At 47.7% G+C, this 16,259-nt stretch overlaps 1 protein-coding gene and 1 long non-coding RNA gene across 2 annotated transcripts in view; one reads left to right on the top strand and one right to left on the bottom strand.

Moving 5' to 3' along the window:
* LOC147867712 (uncharacterized) overlaps positions 1–16,259 on the bottom strand; it is a 110,100-nt gene that overhangs the window by 44,428 nt on the left and 49,413 nt on the right. The window lies entirely within an intron of this gene.
* Positions 13,387–15,084, top strand: LOC147867714 (polyphenol oxidase, chloroplastic-like). Its single transcript, XM_087315506.1, has one exon. The coding sequence runs from the start codon at positions 13,402–13,404 to the stop codon at positions 15,031–15,033; it is 1,632 nt and encodes a 543-aa protein (XP_087171632.1). The 5' UTR covers positions 13,387–13,401; the 3' UTR covers positions 15,034–15,084.

Below are 16,259 nucleotides of genomic sequence, written 5' to 3'. Positions count from 1 at the left end.
TGTTTTTGGGCTATTTTTATCTTTCGGGCCATGTCTTTGGCTGCTCGCGTAGTGCGATCCAGGTCTCTATATGCCCCGATAAGGGCCGTGTTCAACTCGGGGACCTCCATGAGGAGAGCGGCCTGTTTTGCCTACTTCTTTCTCCCTATTTTTTGTAAAGCCCTGTCGTCTTGGGGCTCAATTTCACCTAATAGCACACGTTGAATCATTTTTGTTTCAGCATGCTCTTCCGCCATTCAAGCGACTGCCGCGACTTGGGCTCTAGCGAGGAAGTCGACTAGCTCGAATGTCGTACCGAGGCGTAGGAGCGCACTAAATTCGTAAGCCTCCGCGGGGAGGTCTTTATACCCGAGGACTTCATCCTCCGAGATCTGTGTTGTCTGCCCATGCTCGATCTTTCCCTGGTTCAGCGATGCCTCCTTAGGGATGATGGCCAGGTTGCTCTATCTGACAACTAAGGCTTGCTCCTGTTGTGGCTCTTTCTATTCTGCCGAGGACTCGCGGTTCAGTCGTCTTTTCTTGCTCGGCTGTGTTTGGGGTTCCGGGGCCGGTAGTGTCGTTTCCTCCGCCTGCTTCCGTTTCTGGGGTTATGGTGGTGCTACATGCTTTGTGTTGGGGTGTGGGCTAGGCCCTGGGGAAGTTACCGAGGGGCGCGACGTTGGCTGTCGAATGGTGACATCATCTGTCGTGTTGTCCTCTACGGCTATCTCCTCCTCCCATTCTTGGCAGGTCTCGGAAACTGCCCTTTTTTGTTGGGGTTGGGTGGGTGGTGGTGCAGATGCGGGGTTTTGGTCGGCGGCAGGAGGTGAAGGCGATGTGGGCTCCTCCCATGCTTCGTGGCTGATGGCAGCGAATTTCTCTATCTGCCTTCGTGGTGGTGGTGGGGAGGTGAGTGTGCGAGGGGAAGGAAGAGAAGAGGGTGGGTATAGAACCATCAAAAAGTGGGTAAGAACAGACAACATCTTCCTACCAGACTGGAATGAAGCTAAGGCGGCGCGGAGTCCTTCGCCTGTGATGATTCCCCAATCGATTATGTTTCCTTCATACACGTTGATGATGATGGTTGCCTTGTTCTGCGGCATGCTCGTTGGGTTCGTATGCAGGAACGCATACTCCATCAATATACGAGCAATCTCCCCGAAAGCTCTGTTGGGACTGCCATACGTGCGATATGTATAGAACCATCAAAAAGTGGGTAAGAACAGACAACATCTTCTTACCGGACTGGAATGAAGCTAAGGCGGCGCGGAGTCCTTCGCCTGTGATGATTCCCCAATCGATTATGTTTCCTTCATACACGCTGATGATGATGGTTGCCTTGTTCTGCGGCATGCTCGTTGGGTTTGTATGCACGAACGCATACTCCATCAATATACGAGCAATCTCCCCGATAGCTCTATTGGGACTGCCATACGTGCGATATGCCTTCCCTGCGGTTGAGTACTCACCGAAGTACTCTTTCATCTTCGATGCCGTGGGTATGTCGACCTCATGGTCCCCTCCCCGTTGCAGGTCCAAAACAGCCCGAAGCACGTTGTTGGTGATGGCTTCGAGACAAATACGTTTAGCCACACCTTGGGCATCTGGGTGCGCGGGGGCATCGATGATCTTCAGGTAACCGCCCATTCCTCGTTCCTGGAGCCAGGAGCGGGTTTTTGTTGAAGCGATAAGAGGCATGGTGGAGATGGAGACGGGGTTTGACTGTGTGGAAGAGTGAAGAAGAGTGATGAGGCGAGGGCGAGACAGAGCAGGAACAACAGGAAGGGGAAATTCAGCAGAGGGGCTATGAGAGCGAAAGAGGGCTTGAGAGCAAGAGCGTTTAGAGCGATGAGAGCGAGACAAGGTTTCTGAGCTTGAGAGCGATGGAGATTGGGAGCGATAATGAACTTCTGTGTCTGTGCTGCGTTTTGGAAACGGTTTTAGTAACTTACTCCTAGGGTTTTGTGCCTGAAGCGAATCCTGAAGATTCTGAGTCGTGGGTGCCATAATAAGTGACTAGCACCACGTGTCCTGAAGGTGAGTGGGGTGCTTCTATTGCTTTGCATGTGCTTAAAGAGGTACTAAATGAGTGGTGGCGAGGGGTGCCCCTAAATTTGTGGGTGCCTAGGTGGGTGGTGTAGGTGTAGCTAATCGGTGGCTAAACTATGGTTAATCCTACCTACTACTACTTTTATTAATTTCAAGAAGGTGGGTGAGTCCTTATTCAGGGGGACACGTGGCCTCCTCCGTGGTGGTTTCCCGAAACAGGTTGGGTGGTGTAGTGCCTCGATATGGTCGAAGTCGGAAACCATTGGCCCAGCTTTTGACAGTGTCGCCGGCGAGTGTGCCGAGCTGGAACGTCCCGTTGAACTCGTCGATAATCCAGAATGGACCGTTCCACCGAAATCTTAATTTTCCCGGCATAGACCCGAGTCGTGTTTGAAAAAGAAGAACCGGTTTGCCGATGGTGAGCTCCTTTTCCAGCCCGTGTCGATGTCGATCCACGAAAGCCTTGCGTTGTCGTTGGCGTTGTTCGAGCTGGGCCATACTCTCTATCCTATCTTCGCCGAGTTCGAGGAGTTGTTCCAGCCGGTATTGCTCCGATTGGGCCTCAGGGAGCCGTACCTTGATTTGAACTCAGAGGCTCGGGACCTGGAACTCGACGGGCATTACGGCTTCTAACCCGAACGCCATTCGAAAGGGGGTTGATTGGATGCTTGTTTTGAAAGTCCTACGATACGCCCACAACGCGCTCTGGAGTTTGTCATCCCAATCGGTCCTGTTTTCATTGACGATCTTCTTCAGTATGGTTTGGAGGATTTTATTGGTTGATTCCGCCAAGCCGTTCGCCTACGGATAGTATGGTGTGCTTTTCTTGTGCACCACCGCGTAGTGGTGTGTAAGCTCACGTATTATATGATTGATGAAGTGCCCACCTTGGTCACTAACGAGCTCGATTGGGCATTCGTAACGGCACCAGAGGTGCTCGTACACGAATTTAGCCATGGATGCCGCCATGTTGTCTCGGAGTGCCTTAGCCTCGACCCATTTGGTGCAGTAATCCGTGGCAACGATAATATACCTATTCCCTGTACGGGCCGCGGGTGGTTTGAAAGGGCCTACAAAATCCAAACCCCATTTTTTAAATGGGTCCAACTGAAGAATCGGCTGGTGTGGCATGCGTGACTATTCCATTGGTTGCCCCAGTCGTTGGCACAAATCGCACTGCCGGAAAAACTCGTGAGCGTCTCTCTTCGTTGTCGGCCACCACAATCCACTTTACCAAACTTTCCTTGCTGTGGAATCCCCGGCATAGTGCCCCCCAGCTACTCCCTAGTGGGCCTCCTGAAGAATGGCGTTCTTCTCGAATTTCCGAATCACTTGGCGCCATATGTCGTCTGAGCCTTTGTGGTAGAGAATGTCCGAGACGAGGCAAAAATTCCGGCTACGCACTGGTAGGCGTTTTCTCGTGTCAAGGGGCATGTGCTCGGGAGGAAAACCGGTAGTGAGAAAATGGGTCATCTTCGTGATCCATTCATCTTCGTTATCGTCTGGTATCGTGGTCAGGTTAAATAGGCTGCAGTCCAGTAGCTCGTCGTACGTTGTTTTTGCCGGTTCCCTTGACTCAAGACGGCTCAAGTAGTCGGTGATGGCATGTTGTACCCCGGGTCGATGCTGAATCTGGAAATCAAACTCTTGGAGTGGGAGCATCCACCGAGCCAACCGTCAGGTGAGGGCTTGTTTATTGACCAAATAAGAAGGGCCAGGTGACGGCTTAGTGCCTTAGCGTTCGAGGGTGCGGTGGCGGTCATGATTGCCTTTACTTTATCCGGGTCCATAGCAATGCCTTCTTGACTGACAATGTGGCCGAGAAGGTTGCCGCTGGTGACTAAGAACGCGCATTTCGCCGAGTTTAAGCTCAATCGAGCTTGGCGACATCGGTCCAGGCAGAGTCGTAACTAGGTCATGTGTTCCCGTCGATGGCCATACACGGCGAAATCGTCAAGAAAAACTTGCATGAACGCCGGAATGTAGTCATGAAAGATTTCGGTGATGATGCGCTAGAACGTAGCCGGCACCGTTTTTAGACCGAACATCATTACTTCTGCTACAAAAATACCCCATTCCGTGACGAAAGCGGTTTCCTCCTGATCCTCCGGGTGCATTCTTATCTGGTTATAGCTGCTGAACCCGTTGAGGAAACTGTAGCATTCGTGGCCGGCTACCATGTCGAGGACGCTGTCCGTGAATGGGAGAGGGAAACCGCCGGTGACGGTTGCCGCGTTAAGCTTCCGATAGTCGACGTAGACGCGGATTTTTCCGTTCTTCTTTGGGACCACTCGTCTTTACGTGGCCCGATGGTTGGTAAGGCATTGATTTCGAAGAGAGGGATGATCGTGGGATGATCATCTATGAATTCATCGACCTCCTCATCGGCCAAACCGTCAAGCATATGGACCCCTTCCGCGTATAACGGCAAAGTGTTGAGGGCAACGGGGACTCGTTCTTCAGTGATGATTCGGACTTTTGTCTTGCCTCTTCGGAACAAGATCATGTTGCGTTGCCAATGTTGCTTGATATTCGTTGTACACAGCCATGGTCGACCTAGTAACATTGGGTAGGCGCCTTGTGTCTCCAGTCTTAGCACGACGGCCGAGATCATGAACATGTGGCCTCCGAGTGTGAAGTCGAGATGGAGGATTAAACCAATGGGGCGAACGGAGCGGGTGTCGGCCATCCGAAGCCAAAAGGGGCATGGTTCCCATTGATTCAGGGGGAGGTTGTGACACGTTGACTTGCTAATAACGTTTACGCCGGATCCGACGTCGATGATGCATCCGTGCAGGTCTTGTCCCTTAATGATGATTCGCATGGCTAGGTTTTGAGAATCCATGAGTGGTGGACCGGTTCCTGCTTCGGTGAGGTGTACCGGTGGCGTCACGGGCTTAGTATTGGTCTGGAGTGCCGCCAGGGTGTCCCGAAATCTCAGCATGAGTGGTAACAGTTTATGTAGGGGCAGCGAGATGTGGGAGTTGGTAAGAACATCCCATAGCTGGTCGTCCTCCGACAACGTGGATGGTACAGAGGTTTGTGGTGCTTCACTGGGCCCGTCTCTCATGTCAGTTTGCATGCGCACGACATTATTTTTATTGGCCATGTCGATCCATTCTTTTGCTGCCTGACGGACTTCATCCTGGATTTGCCACTAAGTAGTCTGTGCTTTACTCTAGGTAGTGACCATTTGAACATCGGCCATGATACTGTTCACCGCGGGTGCCTTGCCACGCTTGGTTGTTGGACATTGCGTGGCGTAGTGGCCTGGTTGGTTACATTTAAAACATGTAACGTTGGTCGAGCTGCTGGTGTCCGCTCGGTCTGTGTGTGGAAGTTGTTGTTGTTGATTCTCGGTCTCGTTTGGTGGTGGGTTGTTCTGAGGTGCGTTGGAGTTGCGCTAGTCATTTTGAGGAGCATCCCGTCGGCGGTTGTCGTTAGGTCTTCTATTGTTGCGTGTGTTGCGGTTGCCGTTTCGCCGATCAATGCGTGAGTTCTGTCGGTCATACCGGTCATCGCGATAATGATCATATCGAGCATAATCGTCGTGCCGGTCATCGCGATAATGATCACGGCGCTCATCACGTCAGTAGTCGTCGTCTAGGCGCCGTCGATCCGTGGATTGCGGTCGGTCGTTATCCTGGTCTCGGTAGACATATCGCTCGTCCTGCCGAGAGTATGTATTTCGTGGCTCGATCTGGCGGACCGGTGCCGCCGTTGTGCGGTTCGGCATATTATATTCGCACTGCTCGACAGCGTGAGCTCGAGACTGACAGATCGGACACTGTGGTCGGTGGGGACATTCGAGGGCCAGGTGCCCTGATCCTAAACACGTCGTGCATTGGAGAGCTTGGCGAAAGAGATTGTCCTCTTGGGGAAGAACATTTTGTAAGGATGTCATCGAGAAGGCCGCGCCGTGCTAGGTTCCATCGAGGGCGAGAACCCGCGCTATGACTTGTTCGATAGTATGGTTGGCGAAATTTGTAAGTGCGAGAGTCATTCGGAGAGGCTCTCGTAAACTGGATAGGAAAGTGTCTAGTATATGTTGTGCCGAGACATCATCGGCCACTTGTCTGTAGAGATCCTGGAACCCGATGGTTAACTGCGCGACCGTTTCGTGCGGTTCCTGGCATGTAGAGAAGAATTGTCGGAGCAGTTCCCGTTTAGGCACCTCGCGATGAAAAAGTTCAAGGAACTTTGTGCGCACGATTTGGAAAGTGGTGGCCTCTCCTATTTCGAGGCGAGAGTACCATCGTGCGGCCGGTCCATCGAGGGAGAGTGTGAACTCGGCAATCTTTGAGGCATCGATTTCGGCTGGCGTGAGGCGGTGCGTTGAGTGGTTGGCCTGCCACGTGGATATGAAGGCACGGATGTGTGACTCCGCGTTTGGTCCGTCGGTGTATCGTGGGTATGGGTACGGCATGATATCGTACTCTGGGTCTTTTGGTAGCACCGGAAAAGGGTTTAGTTCCGGTTGATTGACCTCCGGAGGGCTCGACGGGGGTTTTGGTGGTGCATCAACTCGCGATCGAGTGTCCGATGGCGAGGATTGCACTAGGGAAGCCTCAGATTGCTCAGGAAAGGATTGGTCAGTGACCGCCGACTCGGAAGTTCCTTCGACTGGCTCAGGGTGTCGAGCGGGTGGCCGAGACCTTGTGGTGCGAGAGGGCGCCGTAACGGCGGCTGGTGGTTACCTTCAACGAAGTTCGCTATGCACTCACAACTGTAACCGGGCGTGCCAAATTGTGTTACCCGTTCCTTTGGGTCAACACCTTCGATAGATCTGCGGCTATCGGTATTCAAGGGCGTGGTACGTGAAGGCTCGTAACAGAGGCGTCGTGAGAGAGACAATGCTCAAAGATAAAACACTAGCGAGATCTTGATAGGCGTGGGCGGCGCTGAAATCATAGGTATGAATCAAAGCACAGACACATGGAGCAAACTGGGCACAAATCAGATATATTACTGCGACAGAAAAAGGATTACAGAACACGGCCTACGGTCGGTGACCATACAAGATTATCTAGTTACGAGGGACTCAGCTAGTGCTTCCGCCTATATTTTTCTTCTCCCCTGCTCTGAAGTACTGGTCTTCGTTTAAATAACGTTTCCCCTAATACACAGCTGAGCTGTCGGTGGCCCGTGATACTCGGACTCGGCATTTGCTAATTTCCTAATTTTACATTTCTGTCCTCTGGACAACATGATGCATCCCGAGTTGGCCTAATAGGCACGTTGCTTAGCGGCTCAGCCTTAGCATGGTTCACTCCGCTTCTAGAAAAACAATCGCCCTTGCTTAATAACTTTGAAGATTTTATTAGTGAGTTTAAAGCCTGCTTTGGAGACACCGACAACATCAGGACGACGATCAACAAGATCCGACAATTGTGTCAAGGTGATCGTCCAGCCTCTGGCTACGTGGCGGATGTCTGTCTACTCGCCTCCGATATTCCCTGGGATGATCAGGCACTAATGGAGCAGTTTCGCTACTGCCTGCAAAACAATGTAAAAGATTTACTTTTAACCTTCCCCGAAGAATCAAAATCTCTTACGGAGGCAATTAGTCGAGTGGTCCGATGTGACAACCACCTTTTCGAACGACATTCCAAACGTCAATTACAAATACCACACTCTAGGCCGGAGCCCACATACGCCTCAGTCGCGGCGAAAGCATTCGCACGGGACGTACCCCAAGCAAATACTCTGACACCGATGGAGATTGACACCATGCGTCGACGTGGCCCGTTATCGGAAGAAGAAAAGCAACGACGCCGTGCAAATCGATTATGTCTGTATTGTGGTGGACTAGGGCATATCGCAATCAATTGTCCCCATAGTCCAAGAAGACAGGTAAATCAACTCGTAGCCTGTACTAAACCCGAGTCAATTTTTCCCTTAGGAGTGTCTGATAGTATTAATAGTACTAATAGCCCAAGTATCTCAAACAAATTTGAAATCCTTAGTCAATTAGATGAAGAGTTAAACGATTGAGTCCAGCCAAAATAGGAGCCGTTTGGTTGGACAGCCCTAGATCTGTACAGCCCAGTAGTGGTTCCATTCCCTCCAAGCAAGTTAGCAATGTGTTCCTAGCCCAAGTCATGGTTAGTACTAAAAGTACTCCCCCAGTACAAGTCCTAGCACTTTTAGATTCCAGAGCCAATTCCTGTTTCATGGATCGAAATTTTGCCCAAGCTTCTCAGATATCCTTAAGAAAACTTCCTTGCCCCGCATCTGTAGTAGTCATTGATGGTTGTCCCATTGCTTTCGGGAAAATTGTAGAGGAGTTAGAACCCATTCAGGTTGTCCTAGGTAGTTTTGTATGTGTAGTATCATTTAATATAATTAGTAGTCCAGAGCATCCCATTGTCCTGGGATTACCTTGGTTTGAACTACATAATCCAGACATAGATTGGAGAACAAGAGAAGTCTGATATCGACAACCCCAAGAATCTACTCATCGAGTTTTGACCATTTCATTACGTCAACTACGCAAAGAAGGACACAAGGAGGCAATGTTCCTATTTGCCATATCAGTACATCCCTCTAGCAATATTAAGGAGGAATCCTTAGTGCAACTTCCAGCGAAATATCATCCTTATGCCAACGTATTTGACAAGGTAAAAGCCGATACTCTTCCTCATCATCGTCCCTACGATTGTCCCATCGATTAACAACCAGGAGCAGAGCCACCATGGGGACCAATCTACAACTTGTCACCCACTGAGTTAGAAGTCCTTCGAGCCTACATAGAGGAGAACTTGGCAAGCGGGTTTATTTGTCATTCGAAATCTCCGTCCGGAGCACCCATCTTCTTTGTCAAGAAGAAAGATGGCTCACTTCGTCTTGTCGTTGATTACCACGGCTTAAATAAGGTCACCATCCGGAATAGGTATGCACTTCCTCTTATATCAAGTCTTTTAGAGCGAGTTAATGGTGCCAAGTTTTTTACAAAAATCGATCTACGAGGAGCATATAACCTCGTGCAGATCCGACCGGGAGATGAATGGAAGACCACTATCTCATGTACTATTAGTACTAAATCGACTCCGTGAGAATGGTCTTTATGCCAAGCTAGAAAAATTTAGCTTCGACTGCAAGCAAGTGGAATTTTTAGGCTACGTTATCTCCTCAAAGAGCATCTCCATGGATCCAACTAAAGTTCAAATTGTGCTAGAGTGGCAAATTCCACGATCAGTATGAGATGTACAATGTTTTCTAGGTTTTTCTAACTTCTACCGCAAGTTTATACAAGATTACTCGAAGATTATTTTACCTCTCACACACCTTACGAAGAAGGGACAAGCATTTCTTTGGTCCAATGAAGCGGACATCATGGCTTTTCGGCATCTTAAGAAAGCCTTTACATCAGCACCTATTCTAGCCCATGTGGATACAAGCAAACCATTCATCATGGAGGCTGACGCATCAGATTTCGCTCTCGATAGCATCCTTTCTCAACTAGGAGATAAAGAAGAGTTACATCCTGTGGCTTTCCATTCGCGCAAATTCGATGCTGCAGAAATCAACTACGAAATACATGACAAGGAGTTATTAGCCCTCGTGGATTCATTTGTGCAATGGCGGCATTTTTTGGAGGGCTCTCCACATTAGGTCATTGTCTTTAGTGATCACAAGAATCTTTCTTATTTCTCGAACGCTCGTGTGCTAAATCGACGGCAAGCTAGGTGGGCTCAATTCCTCACACGTTTTGATTTCAAAATTGCATATCCACCGGGGAAGCAGCAAGGAAAGGCAGATGCACTATCACGGCATTCATATCTTGCACCTCGTCCTGGTGATCCCGCATTCGATAATCAAAAGCAAGTAATCTTGGGACCAACACGATTGCACACAACGCGGATTTTTCACACCCCAATGGATTCCCAGATTATTGACACCATACCTGCGAATTTGAAGACGAACAATTTTTCTAAAGACATTCTGGCGCATATTGATACCTCACGGGCATCCTGTTCCCATTCTCAGCAACCAGGTATGGACTACCGACAATTCGAATATCATGATGGTTTGTTATTCTTTAAAATGCTTGTCTATGTCCCCGATTGCTCCTATCGCCTTCAAATCGTCCAAAGTTGTCACGACACCCATATGGCGGGACATTTCGGTAGCACTAAGACGTTGGATCTAGTTCAACGATCCTTTTGGTGGCCCCATATGCGACGTTTTGTCGACAACTACGTTCGGACCTGTGATGCTTGCTACCGAGCAAAGATGCCACGACACCATCCATATGGCTTATTGGAACCCTTACCGATTCCAAGTAAGCCGTGGCAATCTATTTGTCTTGATTTTATCACAGATCTGCTGGTTTCGAAGGGGTTCGATGCTATCTTAACCGTCGTCGATCGATATACGAAGATGGCACATTTTGTGCCATGTACTAAGGCCATCACTAGCGAGGAAACCGCCGCCCTTGTCATGCGTGAGGTATTTCGGCATCATGGCCTCCCAGACAGTATCATCAGTGACCGAGGACCGCAATTTGTCTCCAAATTTTGGCAGCATCTCTTCAAGATGCTCAAGGTCTCTTGCAACCTCTCCTCCGGCTACCATCCTCAGACCGATGGGCAGGCAGAACGAACAAACCAAACGCTGGACCAATATCTCCGGTGTTTCCTAAGTTATCAACAGGACGATTGGGCCGAGATTCTCCACTTTGCGGAGTTTGCGTATAATAATGTTGTTCACTCCTTGACTCGAGTCTCCCCATTCTACGCTTATACCGGTTCTCATCCTCGCTGGTCGGTGATCGACACCCCGGAGCTACCTACCAATCCTCGTGCCGAGGATCATTTGGAGAGACTACGCAAGATCCAGATGGATCTCTATACTCATCTTCGTCATGCTCAACAGACACAGAAGACTTACGCAGATCGTCATCGGTTTCCCTCCTCTTTTGCCATCGGAGATCGAGTATGGCTTTTACGTCGTCACATCAAGACTACTTGACCGTGCGACAAGTTGGATTATCGCCGACTCGGTCCTTTTCGTATTACCTGTAAGATTAATGATGTCACGTTCTGCCTTGATCTTCCTCCGCATCTTCGGATACATCCATTGTTCCATAGTTCTCTTCTTGAACCTTATAAAGCAAACACTCTTCCCGATCGTGTTACACCATCGCCGCCCCCGCTTGAGTTAGACGCCGGTCTGGAGTATGAAGTAGCTGCCATCCTCGACTCCAAATTTGTTCGCAACAAAATTTATTATGTGGTCGATTGGCTTGGCTATAGTCCGAGTGAACGAACTAACTTGGGAACCCGTCGAGCATGTTGCCAATGCTCAGGATCTTCTTGCTGAGTTCCATCAAAAGTATCCGGACAAACCCGGTCCGCAATCAACGCCGACTCGTTCCACTCGTCAACTTTAAGGGGGAGATAGTGTCATGATATGGCAAGACTCGAACCCATGACCTTATGTTATATGGGTCGAGCTCTTGACCATTATACCATCTATTGTAATACGTAAGATATTATTTTCATTTAAGTTTTATTATAGGAAATTAATGTATATTCTAGATTTCTTTGGAACATTCTAGAAACTTCAGGATTACTCCTGAGAACACTATAAAAGAAGGCACTAGGCATTATGTTGAACCAAATTGGTTCAACGCCAATCTTAAGCCTCTTAGCCATTTGGTACTTATCCTTCACATAATATATTAGCTGTTATCATTATCTCTCTCTCTCACTTCCTCGCTATCTCTCTCTTCTCTTCTCTCTCTCTCTCTCTCTCTCTCGGGAATCTTACGCAGTCCCGTCCTGTTATTACTAATAGTACTTCTCTTCTTTAGTACTAATTTCCTCTCCGCTTAGTACTATTCCTGACAACTATCAGGGCCGGTAGTTGCACGGGGATGTCCTCAACACCATTGCAGCTCAACTTGGTGTCCAACAGATATTTACGTCCCCATACCATCCTAGGACAAATGGCCTCACAGAACGCCTCAACAAGACCCTCAAGTAGCACGAATCAGCCCTTTCCGAGCACTCTATGGGGGTGATTGAGTAAGAAGTAAGAAGCTAACTAGGTTGGTTTTGATCTCTTATGTGCATATCACAATATAATTACATTGTTGCAAGTTCTAAAGGAAATTCAATTCAAAACCATTGCCATTATTTGATTGTTTAGGTTACCTCCATAATGTAGATAAATGTCTTGATGCATGTCATAATGCATACATTTCTAATTGTCTTAGATTCAGACTAAATATATATGTCATTACGTGCAAGACATACTAGAATATAATAACATACCCACATATTATAAAATTGCGTACCGGCTTTGTAAATCCCTTGTATTTTGTAGAAAAGAGGGTGCAAGGACATTATAAAACGCCAAACTTGATAGATTTAAAAAGAGATATATTAGATAGGACAAATCTTGCCCTTTTACTAGTCAAAAGGCAAAGTGGAGTGGGACACAACCTTAATTCTCAACTATCCTAGGAAGAAAGTCCACTAGACGGGAGGAGGAAAAAATATACCTTACAACCAAACACCGTCTTATATGTGCATATATGCACCCTACCGTTCTATGAATGAAGATACGATATATGTCAATGTCTTTGACGACTTGAAATCTACAGCTCGTAAAATATTCATATAAAATTGGGAGTGAAATCAATGAAGAGAACTTGGCGGGTAATATTAAGGAGTTGTTTGTTGGTGGAAATGTTAATCCTTTGGAGCATGCAATCCCCCAATCCATAATAAATAAAACGCAAGCAAATCAATATGGTAATTGAAATGTTGCATTTAAAATGTAATGACAATGTCAAAACTGTGTGAAACAACAAAGTGAGGGAATACGCGTTCGATTTAATGAAGAGTTATGGAAGCTCTTCCACAATATTTCATTTACACATACAGACAAACAGACAGACAGACAGATATAGATATGTTGACGCTGTAAATTGACATATTTTTCTATTTCTATTATAAGCAACATGATATATTATTTGCTGCCAATTATGTTGACGTTTTCCAAATCTAGTATGTGATATATAAGTCTAGGAATTATGTTGACATTTTCCGTAGGTAGGATGGATATCTTGGATTCAACGAAATTTCTTGACATTTTAGGGATTAATGGGTAGAAGACCATTCAAATTCATTGATTTTTCTATATTATTATTACAAAATATATAGAGGTTATCTCCATCACAAATAGAGGTACCAATTGACATTATATAAAGAGACATACCAGTTGACATTATACATACATACATATAATATAGGTTACATCACACCATCCATCAAAGAACATTCATAATAATAGCACCCTGCTTATACTAATAATCTCGATCTACTCCATAGACAGCAGAGAGCATTCATAGATTTGCTTCCTATGGCCTCCAATAACCTCCATCACGTTGTGTTGGTGCTAGCCCTGTTCCTGCCATTGTTCTCTTTCGTGGCCGCGGATCCCGTTACCGTCCCCGATTTGTCCCAATGTCAGCTTGCCGTCGACAGGCCTGCTGCTGGCCCCAATGCCAAGAACACCTATCTCTTCAATTGTTGCATCCCCATCGTCCCCGCCCACAAGGTCGTCCGCTTCTCCTTGGATGCCTACAAGTCCCCCAAGACCCGTGTCCGGCACCCCGCCCACCGTGTGAGCGAAGAGTACATCGCCAAGTACAACAAGGCATACGCGCTCATGAAAGCCCTCCCCGACACCGATCCCCGTAGCTTCAAGGTCCAGGCCGATCTCCATTGTGCCTTTTGCAACGGTGCCTACAAGCAAGGCGGCGACGCTGCCGATAAACCTCTCCAGGTCCACTTCTCCTGGTTGTTCCTCCCGTGGCACCGTATGTACCTCTACTTCCACGAGCGCATCCTCGGTAGTCTCATCGGCGATCCGTCCTTCGCACTTGTCTATTGGAACTGGGACGACCAACGTGATGGCGGCAACGTGTTGCCCCCCATGTTCGCACGCAATGGCACCGCCCTCTTTGACGCCAACCGCAGCACCTCCGCGCTCTCGGGCACCACCCTCATCCGTCTCTCCCCAGCCAGTAGCACCAGCAACACCACCCTCATCGCCTTGGAGAATCTCAATTCCATGTATCAAGCCATGGTGACGGCCCGCACCCCGGAGCTCTTCCTAGGCGGCCCTTACGTTCTCGGGTCCGACCTCACCAATTCCACTGTCATCTCTGCTCCGTTGGGTGGCAGCATCGAGAACACGATCCACAATGGCATCCATTACTGGACCGGCAACAGGAACAACACCCTCGGAGAAGATATGGGCACCTTCACCTCAGCCGGTCGCGATCCCGTGTTCTACTCCCATCACACCAATGTTGACCGGCTCTGGGACATGTGGCGATTCCACCTCCCCGATGGCGAGCGCCACGATTTCAACGTAACCGACTTCCTCGACGCCGAGTTCCCTTTCTTCGACGAATATGCAAACATGGTGAAGATAAAGGTGCGAGATGTGCTCGACATAAGCAAGCTTGGCTACAAATACAAGAGGGTGAGCTCCGACAAGTTGTGGATTCGATTCTCCCCGGTCCCAGTCTCGAACGGCAGCGCCCTACAGGCGGCCATAGCTTCGGGCGTGCCGTTCGTCGGTCCCTCGCCTCTCAACGGGACGATTGAGCTAGGCAAGAAGCTTGTGGCACGTGTGCAACGGCCGTCCGCTATAGGTGTGAAAAGGCCAGAGCACTCGGAGGAGGTGCTGACGATCGAGGGGATGGACGTGGTGAGAGACAGTTTCGTGCAACTGCTGGTGTTCGTGAATCTCCCCGGTGCGACCAACACGACACTCACGAACAGCGCCGAGTATGTGGGGACATTCAATGTGGTGCCATCGGCGAGCCAACATCGACGGCTCATGACCAACCTAAAGTTCGAGATCGGAGATAACTTGAAGCGTGTGGGAATCAAGAAGGACGACGAGGTCGTGATCACGATCATCGTGAAGGGCACTGAGAGAGTGACCATCCAAGGCCTCCGGATCAACTATGAAGTGTAGATGGTCCTTTTTGTTTTGTAATGGCTTACTCCCACCGATTTATAAAACTTCACATTCATTTCGCTCATTGCCGACAAGCATAGGCACAGGCACAGGCACAGGCACGACCGATGATATAGTACACATTGTGTCGTTGTTTATTTCTTTTGGTTTGATCCAACCATGTATCCCATTCTCAATAATCTAAATGTACATTGCTCCAAATTTTAAATACCCAAAATATTGGAGTCAAAATAATTTCCTATATGATTTTAATTATATTTCATGTGAGTTTTGTTTGTTCAATGTACATACTTTCCATGTTAAGATTAGTTGTTTACACCACAAATGGTAAAACATGAGTTATGAGGATAAAGACAAAATATGAGTTACAAAAGACAATGAGAAAAAGACAAAACAACAGTTACAAAGAAGTAACGGTTAGTTGTTACTTCTTTGTATATAGATATGTATGAAGTATTGTTTAGAAATGTGTGTGATACTACATCTAGAATTTTCTGTAGCTTTTTACATTGTAATACACCAGTCTTAATATAATATCTTACCTTGTTCTACATTCTTCGAAAACTCTCTCTCATTCTCTGTTGTCAATCCAGCCCATTATGTTCTGAACTTTTCTTACATGGTATTAGAGCTTAGTTGCACGATTTGAATCTCATAGTCCCCTATAACCAATGAAACTCACCACAGTTTTTTTTTGAAATAAACAAATCTTAGTACTATCACTATGGCAAGCTCAAGTAGAAAATATACCTTGGACAAATTAACGGAGAAAAACTACAAAACCTGGAAGACTCGAATGGAGCTGCTACTTGATGTTGAGGAGCTCCTACACATCACAACTGGCGCTAGTCCAAAACTTGTAAAACGAGAGTCAAATGAATGGCATGAGTGGCGAAAGCTGGATAAAAGACCTAGACTAGAGATAATGTTAAATGTAGATGAAAAGCAATTAGAAATTATTCGAAAACTCACATCTGCAGCTGCAATGTGGACAAAACTAAAGGAACTTTACGAACCTCAAGATGGTACAACTAAACTCCACACCTTAGCTACCTTATTTAATAGGTGTGTTTTACAAGAAGAAGAAGATGTTCCTACCTTCTTATCAACTTGGGAGGCAACCATGGATGATGCAACTACCGCCGACAACGGCATCTCAGAAGACATCAAGATTGGATTAGTGCTAAGCAAACTCCCCGAATCTTGGGGAACATTCATCATTA

Source organism: Azolla caroliniana, unplaced genomic scaffold, assembly GCF_043228905.1.
Source record: "Azolla caroliniana isolate FFs.n. ecotype wild unplaced genomic scaffold, voAzoCaro1.0.p SCAF_2, whole genome shotgun sequence".
Taxonomy (NCBI): domain Eukaryota; kingdom Viridiplantae; phylum Streptophyta; class Polypodiopsida; order Salviniales; family Salviniaceae; genus Azolla; species Azolla caroliniana.
This window is presented reverse-complemented; position numbering and strand designations above follow the sequence as displayed.